The sequence below is a fragment of the Apium graveolens genome, unplaced genomic scaffold, assembly GCF_009905375.1.
Source record: "Apium graveolens cultivar Ventura unplaced genomic scaffold, ASM990537v1 ctg2814, whole genome shotgun sequence".
Classification (NCBI taxonomy): Eukaryota; Viridiplantae; Streptophyta; class Magnoliopsida; order Apiales; family Apiaceae; genus Apium; species Apium graveolens.
Genome location: NW_027417811.1, coordinates 53517 through 78266, shown reverse-complemented (window position 1 = coordinate 78266; position 24750 = coordinate 53517). Strand labels below are relative to the sequence as shown.

Genomic DNA, 24750 nt, shown 5'->3' with positions numbered 1-24750 from the left:
GATTGTTGTTGTACTGTGAGTGTAGGTGCTGGAGAAGGAGAAGAGGAAGAAGTCGGAGATTTGAATCCTCATAAGAGGAAGGCTGGTGAAGGAGATGTATATGTATCCGGGACCCCTCAGCGGAGGAGGACGGCTGCCCCGGACCCTGTGGAGGGGGAGAGTCAGAGGTTGGGGGATACCGAGGCCTTAAAGGAGCTGTTGGCCAAGATGACCCTAGATGACTGTCGTTCAGAGATGTTCGACAACTATGTGTCTCCGTACGACTATGAGGTTTATGTTCGGAAAGATATTGATATCTTATTTTAACATCTGGTCCGGGATGTGACAGAGGTTTGTAAATTTGTACTTGATTTTTATATTCACTTCTTCAGGTTGTGCTTCTATTTATTATGTGTCCTCTGTTTCAGGCTAACTCCTGAATTTCTAGATGTGCCACCATCATTAACAACTATAAGAAGAAGGTGGCAGATGCCAAGGATGCTATGAAAGACTTGAGCAAACTTAAGACTGATTTCGCTAACTACCGGGAGGCTAAGAAGAAGGAGTCCCGGGATCATAAGAAGGCTCTTGCTGAGGAGGTGAAGGCCCATGAGGAGGCTACCCGGGTTGTTGGGACCCTTCAAGAGGAGGTTGCAAATTTAAAGAGGAAGCTTGCTGCGAGGCCTTGAGAAGTAGATGTGCTCAACACCTTCCGTGGCACTCCAGCTTATTATGAAGAGGTCAATGAGAAGATCTTCCAGAAGGTGAACCTTTGCTGGGACAAAGCGTCTGCTTATCTAGTTGAGAACCCGGGAGGCGACATGGACAAGTTCATATAGCTCTACCTCATGGAGGAACTTCTCCTTGAAAATGCTAAGGCAACAGAGGCAGGCACCTCCGAGACCCAGAAGCCTCCTCCTCCTGAAGATGTGCACGAACGGACTCCACTTCCTCCTCCCGAGCACCCTACTGCTCAGTAAACGGCCTGCGTGCCTTGTAATTTCCTTTAAGTTTTTTCTAAGAACTAAGCCTTTTGGCTTTATAACTTGAATTCTTGTTTGTTTATTTGGTCCGAGGTTGGTTTACTCCTGACAGTTGTTTAATGTATTTCCTTTTTTCGTATTTGCCTTGCAAAATTATTTTCTGCTTTAATCTTGATCTTACTTATATTTCCCATGCTTGTAGCCCGGGAAGGGGGATAAAGAATTAAAAAAACTATGAAAATTTTCTAAGTACACATGGTTTGTGTAATTGTCCCAAGGCATGGGCTAAAAACTTTGACAACTGAAAAAAAATTCTAAGTACACATGGTTTGTGTAATTGTCCCCGGGTAGGGGGTTAAGGAACTTTAAAAATTGTGAAAATTTTCCAAGTACACATGGTTTGTATAATTGTCCCCGGACAGGGTTTAAAAATTTAAAATTTGAGAAAATTTTCTAATTACACATGGGTTGTGTAATTGTCCCCGGGCGGGGGTTAAGAGTTTACAATTTGAGAAAATTTTCTAAGTATACATGGTTTGTGTAATTATCCCCGAGAAGGGGTTAAGAATTTAAAATTTGAGAAAATTTTCGAAGTACACATCAGTTGTGTAATCATCCCCGGTAGGGGTTAAGAGTTTACAATTTGAGAAAATTTTCTAATTACACATGATTTATGTAATTATCCCCGGGCAGGGGTTAAAAATTTAAAATTTGAGAAAATTTTCTAAGTACACATGGTTTGTGTAATTATCCCCATGCAAAGGTTAAGAATTTAAAATTTGAGAAAATTTTCTAAGTACACATGGTTTGCGTAATATAATTTGTAAAAGTAAACATGCATTTCGGTGTGCAGGTAATAGAGATAATTTCGAACGGGAATGAATTTATTCTAAGCTGCGGGATGCTCAAAATATTGTATTCCATCACAACTAGAAACTTGATATTGATTACAATTTGGGAATAATACGTACATATTTAGATTTCTTACTATTTCAAAAGAAACAATGCGCCTTGTGGTTATTGATAGAACTTTCTCAGGCAAGCCCCATATCAAGTGTTCGAGACTTTGGTTCCATTTAGATAACTTAGCTTGTAGGTTCCCGGGCGTAGTACATCCTTGACTTTTTATGGTCCCTCCCAGTTGGGTTGCAGCTTTCCCTGATTTGTTGGATTGGAGGCCTCCGTGTCTCGGAGAACGAGATCACCAACTTTATATTCTCTTATCTTGGCCTTTTTCCCAAAGTAGGGATTTGTTTTCTCTTTGTAGCTTTCCATTTTCTGTATTGCCCGGTCTCTTACCTCGTCCAGGAGTTCCAAGTTGGTTCTTAGGCCTTCAATATTGGACACTTCATCAAAGTTGATGACCCTGTGAGAGACTAATCCCGTTTCCACTCGGAGTCTAGCCCCTGAACCGTATGCCAGTTTGAAGGGGGTTTCCCCGGTTCTTGTTCTGGGAGTGGTTTTGTATGCCCACAAGACCTTTGGGAGCTCCTGTGGCCAAGTCTTTTTGGACTCTTCAAGCCTTTTCTCCAGCCCTCGTAGAATGGTCCTATTTGTCACTTCAACCTTCCCGTTTCCTTGTGGGAGTGCTACAAAAGACCTTTTATGCTTGATCCCGAGCTCTTTAAGATATTCTTCGAAGTCCGAGCCCACGAACCGAGGTTCGTTGTCCGAGATCAATACTACGGGGATCCCGAACCTCATCATAATAGAGTCCATGAACTTTATGTAATCTTATTGATTAATTGTTCGCATAGCCTTTGCCTCTGCCCATTTTGTCATGTAGTCGATTGCTATCAAAACATAACGTAGATCTTCTTATGCCCGGGGTAAAGGGCCCATGATATCTATGTACCAGACAACAAAGAGGATTGGAGAGAGAACTGATGCAGGTAGGCTCGGGCTTTCCTTGGGTACGTTGTTGAACTTTTGACATTGGCTGCATTTTTTGATATAAGCAACTACATCTGCGTGGATTGTAGGCTAATAGTATCCTTGTCCGATGACCTTGTATGCCAAGGTTTTTGCTGCTAAGTGATCTCCAAAAATGCCTTCATACACCTTCCGAAGATAATAATCTGCCTCCTCCGGATCTATACATTTAAGATTTGGTGCTGAAAAGGTCCTCCTGTATAGTTGATCATCTTCAAGGAAGAAGCGGTCAACTTAATGCTTCAAGTACTTGGCCTTGTTCTTGTCTTCTAGGAGAGTTCCATCCTTCAAATATGCATGAAAGGAGTCATCCAGTTGTCTGGGCTACTGATGTATAAGATTTCTGCCCTCTCGGTGCTTGGAGTCTCGAGCTCTTCGAAGTAAATCGAAGTACTTAAATCTGAAGCATTTTGTACTAGATTGAAGAGCTCATCTGTTTTGCAATTTTCTTCTCTATTGATTTACAAAATGGTGGTATCCAGGATGGTTTCCAAGAAGCTCATTATCATGGTTTGGTATTGTGCTAGCTTCTCATCCTTTGTAACGTATTCTCCACTTGTCTGTTTGACGACGATCTGGGAGTCACCGTGGATGACTAAACTCCTTATCCCAAGGGATTTTGCTAGTCAGAGTCCATATAGTAGAGCTTCATACTCGGCTTGGTTGTTGGTTGCTTTGAAGGCGAAGGTGATTGCTTGTTGTATAGTGAACCCCTCAGGACTACTTAAAATTGTAACACCCCCGACTTAAAAATAAATATTAGATGAAATGAATGGAATAAATATTCTAATTATGTGTTACTTGACATCTGTGTTCGATGTTTACATGCGATAACATTTGCGAATTTTAATTTTTATATATCTAAAATAAAGTATTGATAATTTTGATATTTTTTAGCAATTTATATGTCATTATCTGATTTTATAAATTATTTATAAATTTAGTTACTTATTTTTCAAATTAGATATTTATTATTTTGAATAATTGGGAATCGTCCAATTTCAATGGTTTTTAAGTTTTCACAACCCAGAAGTTTCGGGAAAACTCATTTTTATCTTAATTTGGTTATTTCGAGCATTTTTCGTGTTTTGACTTTTTCAATCCGAAGTATGGTTTTACCCATACGGTTCCTGGTACAAATTTTACGATACTATTTTCGTTTCAGTAAATTGATAAACCAAATATTTTTGATATACGAGATATTTTGATTAAAATCCTATCTTATCTTTTCATAGTACGTGCAATCCTATCTTATCTTTTCGTAGTACGTGCAATCCCATCTTATATTTCCGTAACTATAAATAGCCTTACAGTACCTTGTTCAGATAATGATAAACAAACATTAAAATCTTATAATTACCCAGAGAAAATATGTATATTCATAGTGTTCTTCATAATCAAACGAGGATTCAAAGGCATTATCGAACTCCAATTTTAGCGTGCAAGTAGTCGAATCGAAGCTTGTAACAAGTAAAATTAAGTTTTAGCAACCATATCACTGCAGATTCAAGTGGACAAAAGATCGATAGTAAAATCAATTCAAAGTTCGGGATTCATAGAGAATAAATTAAGCGGTGCACTGTAAGTATATGTTGTACTATTTCACCGTTGATGTTTTGATCTTTAAATGATGATTGATTTGACTGATGATTCACTGAAAAAACGAGTATTCTGGCACTGATACTTGATGAATTGATGATGATGCTTCCTTTTTGGAAGTAAGCTAAACCAATTATTTAGCTAGTCGGGATCCCAACTTGATGAACTTGATGAATTGATGAACTTATCGTGCTTAAATACTCCATTTTAATTTTGTGAGAACTATTATGTTATAATGAAGTTTTGATGATCGTGATAAGCTTTTGATAACTCTCTTGTTTAAAGTGGTTTTTATTTTATTTGATGATTTGAAACTCTGGTTCTAGATAAACCTCATTCGAAATGTTTGATATATGCTTATTGAGCTTTATGAGCTCACTCTTTTATGTCATTAACTTTCACATGAAAGAATTTTGGAGAAGGATGTTCAGGAAAGGATAAAAATGTGATGAACTGATGTTTTAGTGGACAACGAGAAGTATGTAGTATTTTAATGAATAAAGGTTGTGTAGTAGACTTATATTTGTACCGGTTAGGATCTTATGATGTATCGTACCTTTTTGGAAAATTCGAGATTGTTGTACAAACTTTATGTTATTTAATAAGTTTTAGATTTTGTAAGCATTTATTGAGTTGTTTAGTTTATTTGGCCTTCCCGGGTCGGGTTTCTAAGGATATCCCAATGTCGAGAGCGTCACAGGTGGTATCAGAGCTAGGGTTTCGAAAGGGGATGGATATAGGATTTATGTTAGATATATTTGTGATGTCATGTCTAATATGATTTGTGTTTAGTTTTCAGATCTTACTTAAACAGGACAAATCAGTACTTAACTGGAAATCAGTACTTATACTGAAGTCAGAATTTAAGATATCAGAACTTAAGTTATCAGGAGATATTTATTAGGAGATAATATCAGGACTTAAGGAGACTTTCAGATAAGGAAGGCGGCTGATTGAAAGGAAAGAAGATCAAGACAAATGCAAGAAGAGATATGCATGAAGAAGGAATTCTATGAAGAATAGAATACTTGGAAGAAAAGATAATTGATTGAAATATTTTAGGAAGCAAAATTATATTCAATATCAATTAGAAGATTATCTTATAACTGTGTAGTATATAAACACAGGCATAGGGTTTACACTATATGTGTTATCATCATCGAAAATATTATTCATTGTAACCCTAGCAGCTCTCGTGATAATTTGTTCATCACTGAGAGAGGACAGTTCCATATTAACAGAGTTTATTGTGTTGAATAAAATCTATGTTTTGTTACTTCTATTCTTTAATTCGATTTGATTGTAGTAAACACTGTATTCAACCCCCTTCTACAGTGTGTGTGACCTAACATGTGGTATCAGAGCAATCTGTTAACATACATACAGTAAAGATCCAAAAATAATCATATCTGAAGAAGCACAAACTCCAACCAAGCCCACCAAAACTGAAGAACCTCCAAAGACTCAAATCCATAATCGACATGAGACTATTAGGGTTCCCATACTGAAACCATCTGAATATCCTATATGGAAGGTGAGGATCTCTATTTTTCTGGAAGCTACAGATCCAGAATACCTTGAAAAAATCAATGAAGGACCACATAAGCCAACCAAGCTCTCTGTTGTAGTTGCAGATCAGCCAGCACAGACAGTACTAAAGGAGAAAAGTGAATAAACAGCTGAAGATATCTCATATATTGCTAAGGATGCAAATGTACGACATTTGCTGCATAGTGCCATTGATAATGTCATGTCAAACAGGGTAATCAACTGCAAGACTGCAAAGGAGATATGGGATGCCTTGGAAACAAGATGTCAGGGAACTGATTCAATTAAGAAGAACAGGAGGACTATACGCACTCAAGAGTATGAGCACTTTGACTCAAAACCTGATGAGTCATTAACTGGATTATATGACAGATTTGTCAAACTCTTGAATGATCTGTCACTGGTGGACAAGGAATATGAACTTGAAGATTCAAATATTAAATTCCTGTTAGCTCTTCCTGAAAGTTGGGATTTGAAGGCCACCACTATAAGAGACAACTATGTTCTTGATGAAACAACTCTTGATCAAATTTATGGGATGCTCAAGACTCATGAACTTGAGATGGAACAAACAAGCAAGAGGAATGGAAGGAAGTCAAGGACAATTGCTCTCAAGGCTGAGGAGGATGTCCCCAAAGTAGCTGCCTCAAGAAAAGGCAAAGGAAAAGCTCTCATCAAAAAGTCTGACACTGAGTCATCAAGTTCTGATAGTGATGATGACTCAGAAACTGAAAGCTTACGTGAGATGGATCTTGATGAAGAGATGATGAAGCTGTGTGCTCTTATGGTGAAAGGAATCACAAGGATTGCATACAGGAAATTCAGAAAGGGAAAGAAGTTTTCCAGGAAAGGTGCAAGTTCTGATAAGAAAGGTTTCAGAAAATCTGAAGGCAAAGGAGGAAAGTCTGACAGAGGAGATTTCTCAAATGTCAAATGCTACAACTCTCCTGATTGCAAGAAAGTGAAGAGTGACAAAGGCAAGGCTCTTGTCACAAAGAAGAAAAGCTGGACAGACACTTCAGATTCTGAAAGTGAGGTGAATTATTCCTTAATGGCAAATGCTGATAGCAGTTCTGATGCTGCTGAGTTAAAGGTACCTCAAACTACTTATGCCTTTTATACTGATGATATTACTGAGTTGAGAAGATATCTTAAAACCATGTTCATTAGCTATAGAGATCAAACTTTAACATGTGAAAGATTAACTTCTGAAAATCTTGCTTATAAAAAGAGGAATGATTATTTAGAAAAAGAGTTAGTTATGTTCCATCAAACTCTGAAAGATAGAGATGATGCCTTTTATGTTAGGGATGAAGTACTTAAAATGAATGAATCTCTAAAAACTGAGTTAGAAAAGGAAAGAGAGATTATCAGGATTTGGACTAACTCTGGTAGAACAACTCAGATTTGTTAAGTAGTGGAAACTGGAAAAAGGGTTTAGGTTATGGAGATGATAAGAATGATAAAGGAACTGGGGAAATTGAGCCTATAGTTGTTAAACAAAAACCAAAGGTAAATCCTGTTAGGTTTGTAGCTGTAAAGTCTGATATTGAATAATCAGAAGTTAAAGAGAAATTAACTTCTGATAAACCAAAACAAGATAAGCCAACTGAAGTTAACATAGGCTTAATGACTAAGAAGCAGCTTAAGCATAAGCTGAAAGATGTTAAGAATGTAAACAAGGTAAAGCCGCCTAGGAAAGATGGGAATGGAAAGGAAGGTGTGAATAAAAGCAATGATTATAAGCCTGTTCCTAATGCTCCTAGAAAGAAATGCTATAACTGTGTAAATTCTAACCATCTGACTTCTTTTTGCAGGAAGAATAAGAACATAAACTCCTTACCTTCAAAGTCAGGAGTTAAGAGTCAGTCTATTAGATATAGGCCACAAAATCCTTGTTTTCATTGTGGTAGTTTATGGCATTCCCTTTATACTTGTAAGGAATATCATAGTTTGTACTATGATTATTATCAAATAAAACCTTCTTTAAAGAAAGTTAGCATTGTTCTTTCTAGTGTAAGTTCTGATGCAAAGTCTGATAATGTAAATTCTGATAAGAAAACTGTTAACATAAACTCTGATGCTAAATCCGCTGTAAATGTTAACAAACTTAATAAGGCCAAATGATCCAAGCAAGTCTGGGTCCTTAAAACTAATCATTAGTGGTCTTTGTGATTGCAAGGTAATAGGAAAAACATCCTAGTTCTAGACAGTGGATGTTCAGGACATATGACTGAAAATAAAGCTCTGCTATCAGACTTTGTGGAGAAAGCTGGCCTAGGTGTTTCTTATGGAGATGGCAACATTGGAAAAACTCTGGGATATGGCAATATTAATCTTGGGAATGTCATCATTGAAAAAGCAGCTCTTGTCTCAGAACTTAAACACAATTTGATGAGTGTTAGTCAAATCTGTGACAGAGGTTATCATGTGGATTTCTTTGAAGAATACTGTGAAGTTGTAAGCAAATCTACAGGCAAAGTTGTTCTGAAAGGATACATGCATGGTAACATTTATGAAGCCAAGCTTTCAAAAAGTACTGATGGCTCTGCAATCTGTCTGTTAAATAGAGCATCAATTGAAGAAAGATGGAATTGGCATAAGAAACTCTCTCATTTAAATTTCAACAATATAAATGAACTAGTCAAGAAAGATCTTGTGAGAGGACTGCCAAAATCAGTATTTGCTCCTGATGGCCTTTGTGATTCATGTAAGAAGGCAAAAAAAAGAAAATCTTCATTCAAGAGCAAGACTGAATCATCAATTCTTGAGCCTTATCACCTACTACATGTTGATCTATTTGGTCCAGTGAATGTCATGTCTATTGGAAAGAAGAAATATGCTATGGTCATAGTGGATGAGTTCACCAGATACACATGGGTGTATTTCTTGCACACAAAAAGTGAAACTGCATCAATCTTGACTGATCATGTCAAAAAACTGGATAAATTGGTCAAAGACTCTATGAAAATCATAAGAAGTGATAATGGCACTGAGTTCAAGAATTTGATTATGGAAGAGTTCTGTAAAGACCATGGAATAAAGCAGGAATTCTCTGCTCCTGGAACTCCACAGAAAAATGGAGTTGTTAAAAGAAAGAATAGAACTCTTATTGAAGCTGCACGAACTATGCTTGATGAAGTAAAGTTACCAACCTATTTTTGGGCTGAAGCTGTGCAGACTGCTTGTTTTACTCAGAATACAACACTTAACAAGAAGCATGGAAAGACACCATATGAGATGGTAAAGAAAAAGAAGCCAAATCTGAAGTATTTTCATGTATTTGGATGCAAGTGTTTTATTCTTAAGACTCATCTTGAATAGCTATCCAAATTTGATCTAAAAGCTGATGAAGGAATTTTTGTTGGATATCCACTTTCCACACAAGTCTTCAGAGTCTATAATTTAAGAACAAGGGTTGTCATGGAATCTATCAATGTCTCTTTTGATGATAAGAAGATTACCGGACTTGAAGATTTCAATGATCATGATCAGTTGAGATTCAAAAATAAAGTTTTAAATTCTGATTCTGTAAATCCTGATAGTCTAAATCCTGACAGTCTAAATCCTGATACTGCAAATTCTGATGGATTAAACTCTGATGTTATTGAAACTGTGTTGACTACGCTAAAGTAAGATGCGCCTGTACAGGGGGAGTATATTGAAGATCCAACCATATCTCAAGAAGCATCAGAATCGACAACAGGATCTTCAAGTTCTGATTCATCAAGTTCTGATGGGCCATGTTCTGATAATTCTGGAAACTCATGTTCTGATATTTCTAGAAACTCAAATTCTGAAGGATCCAACTCAGAGAGCATAATTTCAGAGGGAGCATCAGAAAATGTTGATGGAGACAGCATGGATCATGGGGGAGCATCCAGTTCTAGAGATAACCTTCCATCTGCAAGGAAGTGGACTAAAGCACATAAACCTGATTTAATTATTGGAAATCCTGATGCAGGTGTCAGAACTAGAACAACTACATCAAATGAATGTCTCTATCATTCTTTTCTTTCTCAGACTGAACCAAAGAAAGTGGAAGAAGCTCTTCAAGATGCTGATTGGATGCAAGCAATGCAGGAAGAGTTAAATGAATTTGAAAGAAATAAAATCTGGACCCTAGTGCCAAGACCAAAGAACAGATCTGTTTTTGGTACAAAGTGGGTGTTCAGAAATAAAACTGATAGTGATGGCATAATTACAAGGAATAAAGCAAGGCTGGTTGCAAAAGGATACTCTTAACATGAGGGAATTGATTATGATGAAACATTTGCACCAGTTGCTAGATTGGAAGCCATAAGGATATTTTTGGCTTATGCTACTCACAAGAAGTTTAAAGTCTTTTGAATGGATGTGAAAAGTGCTTTTCTTAATGGAGAATTGGAAGAGGAAGTATATGTTGAACAACCTCCAGGGTTTGTAGATCCAAAATTTCCCAATCATGTCTACAGGCTAGACAAAGAACTTTATGGCCTTAAGCAAGCTCCAAGAGCATGGTATGAGACATTAGCTCAGTTTCTTCTGGAAAGTGGATTTAACATAGGGACTATTGACAAAACATTGTTCTATCTCAACCATGGAAATGACTTACTTTTGGTGCAGATATATGTTGATGATATCATTTCTGGTTCTACAAATGACAAACTTTGTAAGAAGTTTGCCAAGCTAATGCAGTCAAGATATCAAATGAGTATGATGGGAGAACTTAGCTATTTTCTGGGCCTTCAAGTCAAGCAGAATGAAGAAGGAACTTTTATTTGTCAATCTAAGTACACCAGAAATTTGTTAAAGAAGTTTGGAATGCAAAATTGTTCAAGTGCATCCACTCCTATGGCCACTACACCAAAATTGGATAAAGATACTGGTAAATCAATAGATATTACTGATTACAGAGGTATGATTGGCTCACTACTCTATCTAACTGCAAGTAGACCTGATATCATGTATGCTACCTGTCTTTGTGCAAGATTTCAAGCAAATCAAAGAGAACCTCACTTAACAGCTGTGAAAAGAATTTTCAAGTACCTTAAGGGTACAGCTGATCTGGGATTGTGGTATCTTAGAGAATCAGACTTTAAGCTAATAGGTTACTCAGATGCAGATTTTGCAGGATGCAAAACTGACAGGAAAAGCACAAGTGGAAGCTGCCAATTTCTTAGAGGCAGATTGGTTTCTTGGTTTAGTAAGAAACAGAAGTCAATTTCCACATCAACTGCAGAAGCAGAATACATTGCTGCAGGAAGCTGTTGTGCACAGATTCTTTGGATGAAGAATCAGTTACTGGATTATGGGTTAAAATTTTCTAAAATCCCTATTTACTGTGATAATCAAAGTGCTATTGCTATGACAGGTAATCCAGTTCAAGACTCAATGACAAAGCACATCAGCATTAGGTACCACTTCATAAGGGAATATATGGATGAAGGTACAGTGGAATTGCATTTTGTCCCAACAGATCAACAACTAGCAGATATCTTCACAAAACTACTATGTGAAGCTACTTTTACAAAATTGGTAAATGAACTTGGAATGGTTTCAGGTTCTTTCTCTAAATCTGCCTAGTTTATGTTCTGATACATCAGACTTTATGATCAGTATTTACATATATTACTATCTTTGTGTATTGTGTGCTTAAATTGAAATTTGCCTAAGTGTTGATTGTTGTCTGATGTGAATTTCTAAATTCTGATAGTGATTTGAATATTTCTGTGACTATTCAATCCAATGAGGATAACTGTGCTAGATGCTGACCTAATAGTCTTTAATATACTAAAGATCCCATGTATGAAGTAATTGTTTATGTGGAAATCTTTTGACACAAGCAAATTCTGACATTGAGCTTTGTTGAAGTTTACTTTGTGTATCTTATTACTAAGTCAAAAACTAGAATAGTGCTTCTTATCTGTTAAGTTCTGATGTTAGTAAATCTGATGGATGTACTAAGTGCTGATAAGCCTCACTTATCAAAAGAAAAAAAGAAAAAAAAAAGAAATGCATATCAGGTACTCCTTTGAGATCAAGAGTAAAAATATTGAAGGGAAGACCCAAATGCATTGCTGGTATTAAGTAATATGCATTAGAAAAGCAACATAAAATTTTCTTGGTGACTTTTAACACTCTCTGATTACTGGAGAAATACTCTGATAACAGCATAAATTCTGATAAGCAGTCGTGACTCACTTACACTGAGAAGCCACTATAAAAAGGAATTTGAAAAGATGCATAAAATGAGCAAAAATAGTTGAGGTGGACTCATACATGAACTCATTCTATAGTAGACTTCGGAATAATGACAGATTTTGAGCAAAGTTCTTAGTTATGCCTTATTTCTAAGATGTACTGAAGTGAATCAGACTTTACTCTTTGTCTGCTATTTAGCTTATTGCATACACATACATATGATGTGATAAATGTTGTGTTAGATGAACAGTTTAAGTGTCAGTTGCATAAATTCTGAGGACAAGTTCTGATGGAAGTCCTGATGATTAAGTTCTGATGTACCCATATCAGTATTTGTGTGAAGAATTACAGGAGTAAGCATTTATTTTTCGAGTAAAGGAGCCATATTCTGATGACTTTTAAATCCTGATAATAATCAAGTTCTGATGCTGACGTGACAGTATATATTTACTTGGTTTATTTTTGGTCATTACTTGAATGGTCATATTTTTACAGAATATTGGTTTATGTGAGATAAATCAGTCATAATCATTATGGGTTAGTGGTTAACGTGTATGTCCTGAAAAACTGCATGTGCACGGTAATTATTGCTTATTTTACGTGCCCATTAACTCCTACTCTAACTGTTTATTGACTGTTCACATGGTGCCAGGTGTATCCCAAGCTTCAAAAATACAACTGTTGAGTGGAGAGAGTATATATATGAGAGATAAAAGATTTTCTCATCTTTTAATTACTTTTCTATTCTAAATCTCTTTTACTTTCTCTCTCTCTCTCTCTCTCTCTCTCTCTCTCTTATTTTCTGAAGTTGTTTTTCTTTCAGGACTTTTCACAAACACTTTGCAAACATTCTCTTACTCACTTAATTTCCTATAGAGATGGAACCAAAAGACGTAATTTTTGATGGGGCTAAGTTTGTTCTTAATAACTTCTCCGCTATTCTTAGCAAGGCTGAAGCCCCATCAGAACTTCACTTCATTCAGGACTTTCTTACTAGTTCTGATATTGGGTACGCTTTGACCCAACCTGATGTCGTATCTGGTACTCAAGTGCTGGAGTTCTGGAGAAGTGGAGTATATGATGATGGTGGTGCTCAAGGGTCCCCAATTATTATTTTTTTCATCAGGGGAGGATGAGCATGTCGTGACATTGGCCACGGTTCGACAAGCACTGCAACTGCCTGAGAACTGTGTTTATTCTACTGTTGAGGAGCCAGTTCTTCAAAACATGATGACAAGTCTGGGGTATGAGAGAACATTGGCAAAGCTGAGTCAGTTGAAGAGATCTTACATAAGGAGGGAATGGAGTTTCTTCTTTGATTGCATAACCAAGGCTTTTGCAAACAAATGTTCTAATTTCGATGCAATCCCCATATTCAGCCAACAAATCGGGTATGCTCTCATTAACCAAACTGATTTTGATTATGCAAGTGATGTCTTAGGTTTCATTGGGGATAGAATGATAGAAGACAGAAATACTGTTTACTTTGCTAGATTCTGTCAGCTTATTTATAGTTTTATTGTGATGATAAGCTCCAATTAGCTAGTGAATTAATTCCATCATTCAGACTAGCTAAAAGAGCTTTTAATGACTTATTATCTACTGATAATAAGAAGGCTGTGTTAAGACCCCTCCAAGTTCCTTTATTTGTCAAACAAGCCTTAATAACCTATGATCCAGTTAAATACACTGAACTATATCCTGATGTCCAACCATTAGAACCTCAACTATCAGCACCTACCACCTCTACACAACCACCTCAAACTTCTCAACCACAACCATCAGTGCATCCAGTGCAGCCTTCATCTTCCAAACCTAAGAGGACTAAGATAGTACCTCAGTCTCAACAGAAGAGAAGGAGAATTGTTCTGAGAGATGAGTCAGACAATGAGGAACATGTTCCAAGATCAGAACCTGTTGTTGTAGAAGCTGAGAAGGTCTTTTCTCAGAAAGATACTGTAACTGGGAGTTCTAGGCCTTTCAAAAGGCTTAGAAAGCTAAATCCTGATGATAAAACTCCTACAGTGTCTCCACCCTTAAAGAAAATGAAAAAGCAAAGAGCTCACAGGGACACAGTTGAGTCAGATTCAGAAGATGAGGAAGCAGCTAAGGAAGGGGGTCAATAATCTCTGATCCCAACAAAACCAATTATTATTGAATCACTTTCTTCTGCACAACCAGAAACTGCTCAAGACAGAGTGCCTACACCTCCTGTATCACCTATAATTGAACAAGTACATACTGAAAACCCAGGTACAAGTGTTAAAATTGATATTCATAACTTGATTGTGCCTGAGGTTCTGTACTTGGAAGCTCCACCAACTCAACTCACTCCACCAACAACCCCAATTCAAGATGCTGATTTCAATGAAGATGTTCCAACTACACCAATTAAGAATCTGGATGATGAAAATTAGACTTTAGGTGGGCATCAAGATTTGGATGTTGATCAGAACTTAGCTGCAGATCAGAATTTAGAGGATGATGTTGAAACCTCGATTGCCTCACATACTGCTATTCTATCAGTGGATGCTGATACTGCTGGATCTATAAGTTCTGATGCTGATAATGCTGAAACTACTAGGGAAGTTGCTACTAATCTAGATGTTGATGCAGCTGGTCCATCAGGACATGCACCTCAACAAACAGTTAATAAAGCTGATTTAGTCAAGAAGTTTGTTAGAGGGGAAGCACCAGTACCTTGGAGTGAAACTCCCAGGGGAAAGGAGTGGACTAAGGAATGGAACATAGTTAGTTTTGTTCCTTCTGAAAAGATTCTTGCTGAGCATCTGGAAAAAGCTGATGAAATGCTGATAAATGATGATTTTAAGGCACAGCTGAGAGTTACTGCATTGAGTACTAGGAACCTTCAAGGTCAACACTCAACAACTCATGCCAAGGTGAATAAAATTCAAGAAACCTTGATCCAGCAAGATATGAATGTGAAACTTGAAAAGAACAGATTTTTCAAGCCTGCCTTTGACAGAATTTCCTACATTGAGAAAACTCAGGAGAAGCAACAAACTCAGATTGATGAAATTCTAAAGAATCAAGCTTCTTAGCAAACTTAACTCAATGAGATCCAATCCTCAGTGGAATTGCTTGTCTCTCTTTTTTTACCTGCTGATGCCAAAAGGGGGAGAAAGTAATTAAGTCCAAATGCAAATATATTCAATCACTGAAGGGTAAGGATGATGGAAAAGATGACCAGGGAAACTCTGGAATGGGTAGAGGTCATGGTCAAGGCAAAGGTGGCAAAGGTTCTTCATCAAAGACAATTGAAATTTCTGCACAAAGAACAAGTTCTGATACTGGTAAAAGGATAAGTTCTGGTGAACATCTAGAACTTGATGAACAAATTTCAAAGAAATTATTTCTTAAAGAAAATCCAGGAATGGATTTGAGAGTCTAAAGGAAGAAGAAGCTAGACTCAAAGCAGAAAGTGTCAAGACAAATCTAAAGCTTTTGTTGTTGAAAAGAAACTTCCAAAGCTTAAGGGTATTGTGATAAAAGAAAGAACAAATTCTGAGGCAACCAAAGCTAAATCACAAGTGGAAGTAGATCCAAGGTCCATGGGCAAAGAAAAAGTTGATAAACCTGTAAATGTTTATATGCCAGTCATGGATGAAGAAATAATTGATGAAGAAGATGCTAGTCTTACTCTGATGAAAAAGAATATTTCTCAAACAACCTCTGACATGGCTCATGTTGTTCAGAGTCAAGATGTAGTAAGTTCTGATATGACAGTGAATCAAGCAACCTCTGACATAGCTCAAGTTGACTTGATATTAGAAGTTAAGGAAAAGGAAACCTCTGACATTGCTCATATTAAACCTTCAAAGATACTCCTACCAGGATTCACCAAAGCTAAATAGACTCAACCTTTGAAGACTGCATTAAGTGGTTTTGAAGCAAGAGTTGTTACAGGAAAGGAAGCGAGAGATAAATCTGGATTGGGTAGTTCTGATGAAAGAATAGTACACAACACTACCAATGATCCAACTTCCTTAAGTGAACCAGGAGTAGGAGCAACTCCTGAAAGATTGAATCAACTTGAATCTGTACAAATGGTTTACCATTCTGTTTTGAAAGAACACATCATGTTATATTTTATGACAGATGGTAGGGTATTCCAGATCAGGAAGAATGCTATTCCACTGAAGTATTTTGAAGAACTGGAACATGTTCTATTTTTACTTAACTGAAAAATAGATCTACAAATGGTGCTGCGGATTATTTAAAGTCACAAATTCAAAGACAAAAGAAGCTTTACTCTGTAAAGTCTGACAGCCCATACTGTCCCAAGTACAGAGATCACAAAGGTGATATTGTTGAAATGAAGCCTAACACTACTAAGATCATAACTACTTTTATGGGTTATAAGGCTGTGGAATTCAATCTAGAGTCTGACAAGGCATATTTGATCAGACTAGATCAGGATATAAGGAAAGCTAAAATAAATGATCTCAGGGTTGCTATTTTTCAAACCGGTGAAGATACAGCTGAATTGAAAAATGCTAAAAGGAGGATAGTTAATGAACTCGAATATGCTGAGAGATGTCTTTTGAAGAATTATATCAGAATAACTCCTGACATCATAGAGATCAGAAATTGAAGCCAAGTCGAAGATCTACAACTGCTTAAATTCTGAAGTGTATACAGACTGAAGCTGATATCAGATCTTAAGGATGGTAAAACTGAAAGGACTGTAAGTTGTAGTTATCTAGTCAAATTCTCATGCATTTGTACTTAATGTTTTTGACATCATCAAATATCTGTTAAACTTGTATATTATGCTAATTTACAAGTTGGGGGAGATTGTTAGATATATTTGTGATGTCATGTCTAATATGATTTGTGTTTAGTTTTCAGATCTTACTTAAACAGGACAAATCAGTACTTAACTGGAAATCAGTACTTATACTGAAGTCAGAACTTAAGATATCAGAACTTAAGTTATCAGAACTTGAGTTATCAGGAGATATTTATTAGGAGATAATATCAGGACTTAAGGAGACTTTCAGATAAGGAAGGCGGCTGATTGAAAGGAAAGAAGATCAAGACAAATGCAAGAAGAGATATGCATGAAGAAGGAATTCTATGAAGAATAGAATACTTGGAAGAAAGGATAACTGATTGATATATTTTAGGAAGCATAATTATATTCAATATCAATTAGAAGATTATCTTGTAACTGTGTAGTATATAAACACAGGCATAGGGTTTACACTATATGTGTTATCATCATCAAAAATATTATTCATTGTAACCCTAGAAGCTCTCATGATAATTTGTTCATCTCCGAGAGAGGACAGTTCCATATTGTAACAGAATTTATTATGTTGAATAAAATATATGTTCTGTTACTTGTGTTCTTTAATTCGATTTGATTGTAGTAATATTGTATTCAATCCCCTTCTACAGTGTGTGTGACCTAACAATTTAGAATCCCAAGTAGTAAAATTTTAGGCTCGAGGAACATTTAGTAAACGCATAAACGTAAGTTTTAGACGTGACCAATTTAGACCGTATAATGTGTGTAGTACTCGATGATCGTTATTGTGGCGTATATCATGATATGTGTAGTACCCGATAATCGTTACTGTGACTTGTATTCCGAATGAAGTAGGACTAATATTTTATGTTGAATTGTAGGAGAAGATGGTTGATGGAAATTCTGATGAGACCGGATCTAGTTTACAAATTAGCCCTGAGATGTTGTTGATTTTGGGAGAAATGAAGAATATGCCTACGAGTCTAATGTAGGGATGAACAATTGCGGATACTCCCGAAATAAATGGGGAACGTGTTAAAAATATGGAAAAAGAAGGTGAGAATAAGCGAAGATGTACATACAAGGCTTTTAAAGATGCAGATCCCCTGACTTTTAAAGGAGAGTTGGATCCACATGTTGCGAATGTATGGATTAAATAAATGGAAAAAAGTGATAGAGATATCGGAATTTTCAGATGAGCAAAAGGTAAAATTTGCAACACACTCATTATGTGGAAAGTTGTATTTTGGTGGGATGCGGTTAAACAGACAGAGGATTGTTCTGAAATGGTTTGGACAAGGTTTAAGGAGTTGTTCTTTGATAAATACTTCCTTATATGTATGAAGAATGGGATGGAGATGAAGTTTCTAGGACTAAAGCAAGAAGAAATGTCCGTGTCAAAGTATCTCTCAAAATTCTTGGAACTTTCTAGGTTTTCTCCTCATCAGGTTGATACTGAAATCAAAAAATGTCAGAAGGACTGAAACCACATATAAGAGAAAAAGAATCCTTGTTGGAGTTGAAGCAATTTAATAAATTGGTTGGTAATGCTAGGATTGCAGAGAGGGAATATGAAGCTCGCACTCAATTCTTTAACAATAAGAAAAGAGAATGAGAGATAGAATTGAGCGATGTCAGGATATAAGAATAACAGGAAGAAATTTCACATAAGAAAGGAGAGTTTCCCGGGAAATGAAAAGAGGACCACCACATTGGAGTGTAAGAAATGTGTACTGGAACATGGTGGCGATATTTGTTATCGAGCTAATGGGTTGTGTTATAATTTTGGTGAAAGGGGGCATATAGCGACTAAATGCCCAAAGCCTAAAGTAATTTTTTGTTATAGTTGCGGAAAACTGAGTCATCTATCAAGGGATTGTCCTGAAAAGGGAGGTCGGAACGTTACTGAGATTAAAGAACAAAATGACACGTCTAGGGCAATGGCAAGAACCTACGCGATGACAATTCAGGATGCCAAATAACCGTATGATGTAGTGTCAGGTATGCCTTAACTACATGCTCAATATGTTAATTATGTTTAGATTGATTCGAGATTATTCCATTCATTTGTGAATACGAAATACATACATAAGTTAAACGTACTCGTGCAAAGTATAGATAACGAATTGTTAGTACAACACCAGAAAATATGAGTTTATTGGTCGATATAATTTTTTTAAGTTGTCTTTTAGAGATGGGTGGATGGGCCTATTGAGATAATCTTGTACATCTAAGAGTAGAACTACAACTTTTATAGAAGAAAGATGATATACCAAATCCGCAAAATGTGAATATTGGTCAAAAAGAATATGTTTAGTGAACATGTAACTTCATGGGAAGAAATTTTGGATGATCCTATAAACGTTGAGATGATTGTGAGAAACGAAATGAGAAGAAGTTCCAAGTTCTTTTTATATTAAATATTTTAGACATGTTGGGAGGAGTAGTAACATATGATATCAAAAGGTACGTATTGAGTTCAAATTTTGAGGATGAAATTATTTTAAGGGGGAAGAATGTAACACCCCCAACTTAAAAATAAATATTAGATAAATTGAATGGAATAAATATTCTAATTATGTGTTACTTGACATCTGTGTTTGATGTTTACATGCGATAAAATTTGCGAATGTTAATTTTTATATATCTAAAATAAAGTATAGATAATTTTGATATTTTTCTAGCAATTTATATGTCATTATATGATTTTATAAATGATTTATAGATTTAATTACTTGTTTTTCAAATTAGATATTAATTATTTTGAATAATCGGGAATCGTCCAACTTCAACGGATTTTTTTCACCACCCGAAAGTTTGGGGAAAACTCATTCTTATCTTAATTTGATTATTGAGAGCATTTTTCGTGTTTTGACTTTTTCAATCCGGAGTACGGTTTTACCCATACGGTTCCCGGTATAAATTTTACGATATTATTTTCGTTTCGATAAACCGATAAACCAGATATTTTTGATATACGAGATATTTTGATTAAAATCATATCTTATCTTTTTCTAGTAAGTGCAATCCTATCTTATCTTTTCGTAGTACGTGCAATCCTATCTTATCTTTTCGTAGTACGTGCAATCCTATCTTTTCTTTCCGTAACTATAAATAACCTTACAGTGCCTTGTTCAGATAATGATAAACAAACTGTAAAATATTATAATTACCCAGAGAAAATACTTATATTCATAGTGTTCTTCATAACCAAACGAGGATTCGAAGGTGTTATCGAACTCCGATTTTAGCGTGCAAGTAGTCGAATCGAAGTGCGTAACAAGTAGAATCAAGTTTTAACAACCACATCACTATAGATTCAAGTGGATGAAAGATCGATAGTAAAATCAATTTGAAGTTCGGGATTTATAGAGAATAAATTAAGCGGTGCATTATAAGTATATACTGTACTATTTCACTGTTGATGTTTTGATCTTTAAATGATGATTGATTTGATTTGACTGAAGATTCACTGATGAAAAATGAGTATTCTTGCACTGATACTTGATGAATTGATTATGATGCTTCCTTTTTGGAAGTAAGCTAAACCAATTTTTTAGCTAGTCGGGATCCCAACTTGATGAACTTGATGAATTGATGAACTTATTGTGCTTGAATACTCCATTTTAATCTTGTGAGAACTATTATATTATGATGAACTTTTGATGATTATAATAAGCTTTTGATAACTCTCTTGTTTAAAGTTGTTTTATTTTATTTGATGATTTATAACTCTGGTTCTAGTTAAACCTCAGTTGAAATGTTTGATATATGCTTACTGAGCTTTATGAGCTCACTCTTTTATGTCACTAACTTTCATAGGAAAGAATTTTGGAGAAGGATGTTCGGGAAAGGATAAAAATATGATGAAATGAGGTTTTAGTGGTCAACGAGAAGTATGTAGTATTATAATGAATAAAGGTTGTGTAATAGACTTATATTTGTACCCGGTTAGGATCTTATGATGTATAGTACCTTTTTTGGAAATTCGAGATTGTTGTACGAACTTTATGTTATTAAATAAGTTCTAGATTTTGTAAGCATTTATTGAGTTATTTAGTTTATTTGGTGTTCCTGGGTCGGGTTTCTGAGGACATCCCAACGTCGAGAGCGTCACAAGAATTGGACTGGCTCTTTCAGTGTTTGAGGGGCCATCTACATATAAATTCCACGGTTCTTTGTTAGGGGGTCATCTTCGGTGATGGCTGGGTCCTTGGTGAAGGGAGACGACTCGGGGAAAGTACATTCCATGACAAACTCTACCAATGTTGGAGCTTCTATTGTTGACCGGGATACGAACCTGATGTTGAATTGGCTTAGCTCAATTGATCAGTTGACAAGTCTCTCGGATGCATCTGGCTTGTGGATGATTTTCCTGAGGGGTTGATCTGTGACTACTCCGATTTTTCGGCCTTGGAAGTATTGCCTAAGCTTCCTACTTGCATGGACAAGTGCTAAGACAAACTTTTTCAAGTTTGGATACCGAGTTTCCGCGTCTTTGAGGACTTTTCTCACGTAGTACACCGGGCTTTGGAGTCGTCTCTCTTCCAGGATGAGAGTAGCAGAAATGGCCTTCAGGACAGCAACTATGTAGAGTGAGAGAGGTTCCTCGGGCTCAACTTTAGACAAAACCGGGGGGTTCATGAGGTTCCTTTCTACTTCTTCAAATGATGTGTTGCAGTCCGGGGACCAATCTATTAATTTCTTATTTCTTTCCCCTTGAGTAGCTCGAAAAAAGGTAGCCATCTCTCTGTGAGCTTTGGGATGAACCTTCGCAGGGATGCGAGGCATCCCGATAGCTTTTAGATGTCCTTTTGTGTTCTGGGAACTTTCATCTCCATGATTATATTTATCTTTTCCGGGTTTGCCTCAATTCCTCTTTCGCTGATCAAGAATTCAAGAAATTTTTCAAAGGGGACCCCGAATGCACATTTCTCTGGGTTCAACTTCATGTTGTACCTTCTCAAGTTATCGAAGCATTCTTTAAGGTCTCTGATGTTATCCGGGACAGTCATGGACTTGGAGATCATATCATCAAAATATGACTCCATATTTCTTCTAGGTTGATCTTTGAAGATTGTGTTCATTATTTTTTGGTAAGTTGCCCTGGCGTTGATCAGTCTGAATGGCATCATGAGAAAAGCATATACAGCCCGGTGGGTGATGAAGGCCATTTTTGTAATATCCTTCGGGTTCATCCTGACTTGGTTGTATCCAGAAAAAAGCATCCATAAAACTCGGCATTACATGTCCCGAAGTAGCATCGATCAGCTGGTCAATGTTGGAAAGAGGGTAGGAATCATTAGGGGCATGCAAAGTTTAGGCGTGTGTAATCAACACACATCCTCCACTTACCGTTTAGTTTTTTGACCAGTACCGCATTTGCTAGCCAATCTGGATACTTGATCTGTTTGGGGTCCACATCCAAGTTGTGCATTGCCACAGATTCGTCGATCCCGGGCATGTCTTCCGGGCTCCATGCGAACACATCATCTTACTCTTTCAATAGATCAATTAGATCTTTCTGGAAAGTTGTTTCGAGTCCTTTTCTAATCTTCAACTTTCGAGTGGGGTTCTTGGGATCAAACTCGATATCAATCGTTTGGGTCGATGGTTCAACCTTGGTTTTTTCTTTTATTTCCAAAAACTTTTAAATCCAGGCACCTGCGTTGGTTACGATGTAGCCCGAATATTTAATGATATTTACATCCATTCTTGGTCTCTTGCTGAGGTGTTCACGATGCTTTTTTCAACTTTGCCCCTTGGGTAGGGACATGGCCTTCTTTCCGTTCTCAGGTTCTTTTTCAGCCATGACCAATGCTTGACCATAACACCTTCTTGCCATATCCCTGTACCCTGTGAGTTCGCCAATTCCAGTCGAGGCGGGAAACTTGAGTTTTAGGTGAATAGTTGAGGGTATGGCCCGAAGCTTGGTGATGGTTGGTCTTCTTAAGATCATATTATATAATGAAGCTGCACCAATGACATAGAATTTCATGATATGGGATACCTGTTGTGGGACTGTTCCGAACATGACATGGAGGTAAATTAATCCTCGAATAGGGATCATGGAATTTCTGAAGTCATGGAGAGGGTCTTCGAGGCAGGGATCCATGTGCAGGTGACTTAATTTCATCCTGTTGAGGGTGTGCTCAAAGACTATATTTGTCGATGACCCGTTATCAACCAAAATCCTTTTCACATCATTGTCTGCTACATCCAGGGTCACTACCAGTGCTTGATTATGCCCGGGGTCCAGTCCCTCATAATCAGCATAAGAGAAATAAATTGGTTCATCTTCAAAGGGCTAGATCACCATGATTTCACTGTCCATGTCTGGGCTCCGGGGTGGTGAAGAAGTGCCTTCAAGCACCACGTTTACCATGTGCTTTCCACTTCCCGGGGCTTTATCCTTGTCAGCTGGCTTCTTCTCCACGTACTGGATCATGTTCCCCTTTTTGATCTGATCTTCGACAAATATTTTGAACGAGAAGCAGTTTTCAGTTGTGTGCCCGTGGTCTTCATGGTATTCGCAATGTTTATCCCTCGCCTCGTTCTACCGGGTGGGGGGAGGAAGGAGGGGCTTTGGAGGATAGTAGAATGACTTTTCCTTGACTTCTCTCAAGATGTCGTCTCGGGATCTGTTATGGGGCGTCCACCCGGGCTCTGCTTTCGGCTCTCTTTTGTTCCTTGGCTTCTTTTGGTATTTTCAGGTCCTGAATAATCATTCTGGGGTGGGGTTCCCTGGGAGTGTTGGATGTAGTTATTCTATCTATCGACTTTGAATCTTTTAGCTCTTCTGTACGATGAACATCCCTCTGGGGACTCATCATCATCGTGAATCCTTATGTCCATCTTCATTAATTTGAGGAAGTCATTTTCCTTTATGAATTTCAAGGCTAGCGCATAGGTTGATGCAAGGCTCTGTGGCTCCCTATGAATCAGGTCTTTAACACAGCCTTCACAAGATACCAGATGCAAGTTCCTCCGAAAGATGTTCAAAATTTATTTTTCTTCTAGGTTGGAGAGTTGGTTGACAGCTTCTTGGAACCTCTTGATAAACTCAGGTAGTGATTCCTTGCTTATTTGTTGGATGGTTTCCATATGGCACATTTGCAGCTCATTCATGCGGTTGGCCCGGAATCATTTTATAAATATATCCCGGAAATCTTTCCACGATTCTACGCTTCGGGATGGGATTCTGCTAAACCATTTATGAGATCCTCCCTTTAGTATTGATGCCAAGAAACAACATCTCGTGAGGTCACTATAATCGTAGATATTCGAAATTTGTTCGAAATAATTGAGATGTTCTTCGGGGTCCGCCAATCCGTCGAATGAGTCAAAATTGAAGTGTTTAAGCTCGGATTCTCTGGGTTGAATCCAATTTTCTGGTGAAGGGGTGGCTGCTGCTCCAACTTCCATATCTCCTTCGACTTTCCTTTTGAAGTAGTGAAGAGCCCGAGCAAGCTGCTCTTTCTTGGACTCCTTTTCAGGCTCGGGGTCTGAAGAGACATGAACTCTATGGATTTTCTTTTTCAGTTTTGCCTCTTCCTCCTGGATCCTTATTTTGATTGTTGCATTGGCCTTAACCTATTCTTCTTTACGAATTCGGTCCCGGAGTGCCGCCCTCTTAGTCTCGCCCCGGGCGTCTTCAAATGACCTTTTCATATTTTTGGAAATGTGGTCCAAGACCGAACCATGGGTTTCTCCGGAGTGTTCCTCCTGATTCCCTGGGCGGGTTTCAGGTTC

The 24750-nt window shown here is 37.2% G+C and overlaps 2 protein-coding genes across 2 annotated transcripts; both read right to left on the bottom strand.

The window, feature by feature from the left end:
- Window positions 1–2087: 2087 nt before the first annotated feature.
- Window positions 2088–2666, bottom strand: LOC141700724 (uncharacterized). Its single transcript, XM_074504420.1, has one exon. The coding sequence runs from the start codon at window positions 2664–2666 to the stop codon at window positions 2088–2090; it is 579 nt and encodes a 192-aa protein (XP_074360521.1).
- Window positions 2667–22747: 20081 nt separating this feature from the next.
- On the bottom strand, window positions 22748–23446 carry LOC141700723 (uncharacterized). The gene is made up of 2 exons (XM_074504419.1): window positions 23315–23446; window positions 22748–23260 (listed from the first exon to the last, which is right to left on the bottom strand). Exons 1-2 carry the CDS (start codon window positions 23444–23446, stop codon window positions 22748–22750), a joined length of 645 nt encoding a protein of 214 aa, XP_074360520.1.
- Between the last annotated feature and the right edge of the window lie 1304 nt (window positions 23447–24750).

Coding starts and splice junctions, on each gene's coding strand:
- LOC141700724 (XM_074504420.1), bottom strand. CDS start 2,666: ATGAGGTTCGGGATCCCCGTAGTATTGATCTCGGACAACGAACCTCGG.
- LOC141700723 (XM_074504419.1), bottom strand. CDS start 23,446: ATGATCCAGTACGTGGAGAAGAAGCCAGCTGACAAGGATAAAGCCCCG. Junction 23,261..23,314: donor ACATGGACAGTGAAATCATG/GTGATCTAGCCC, acceptor GCTGATTATGAG/GGACTGGACCCCGGGCATAA.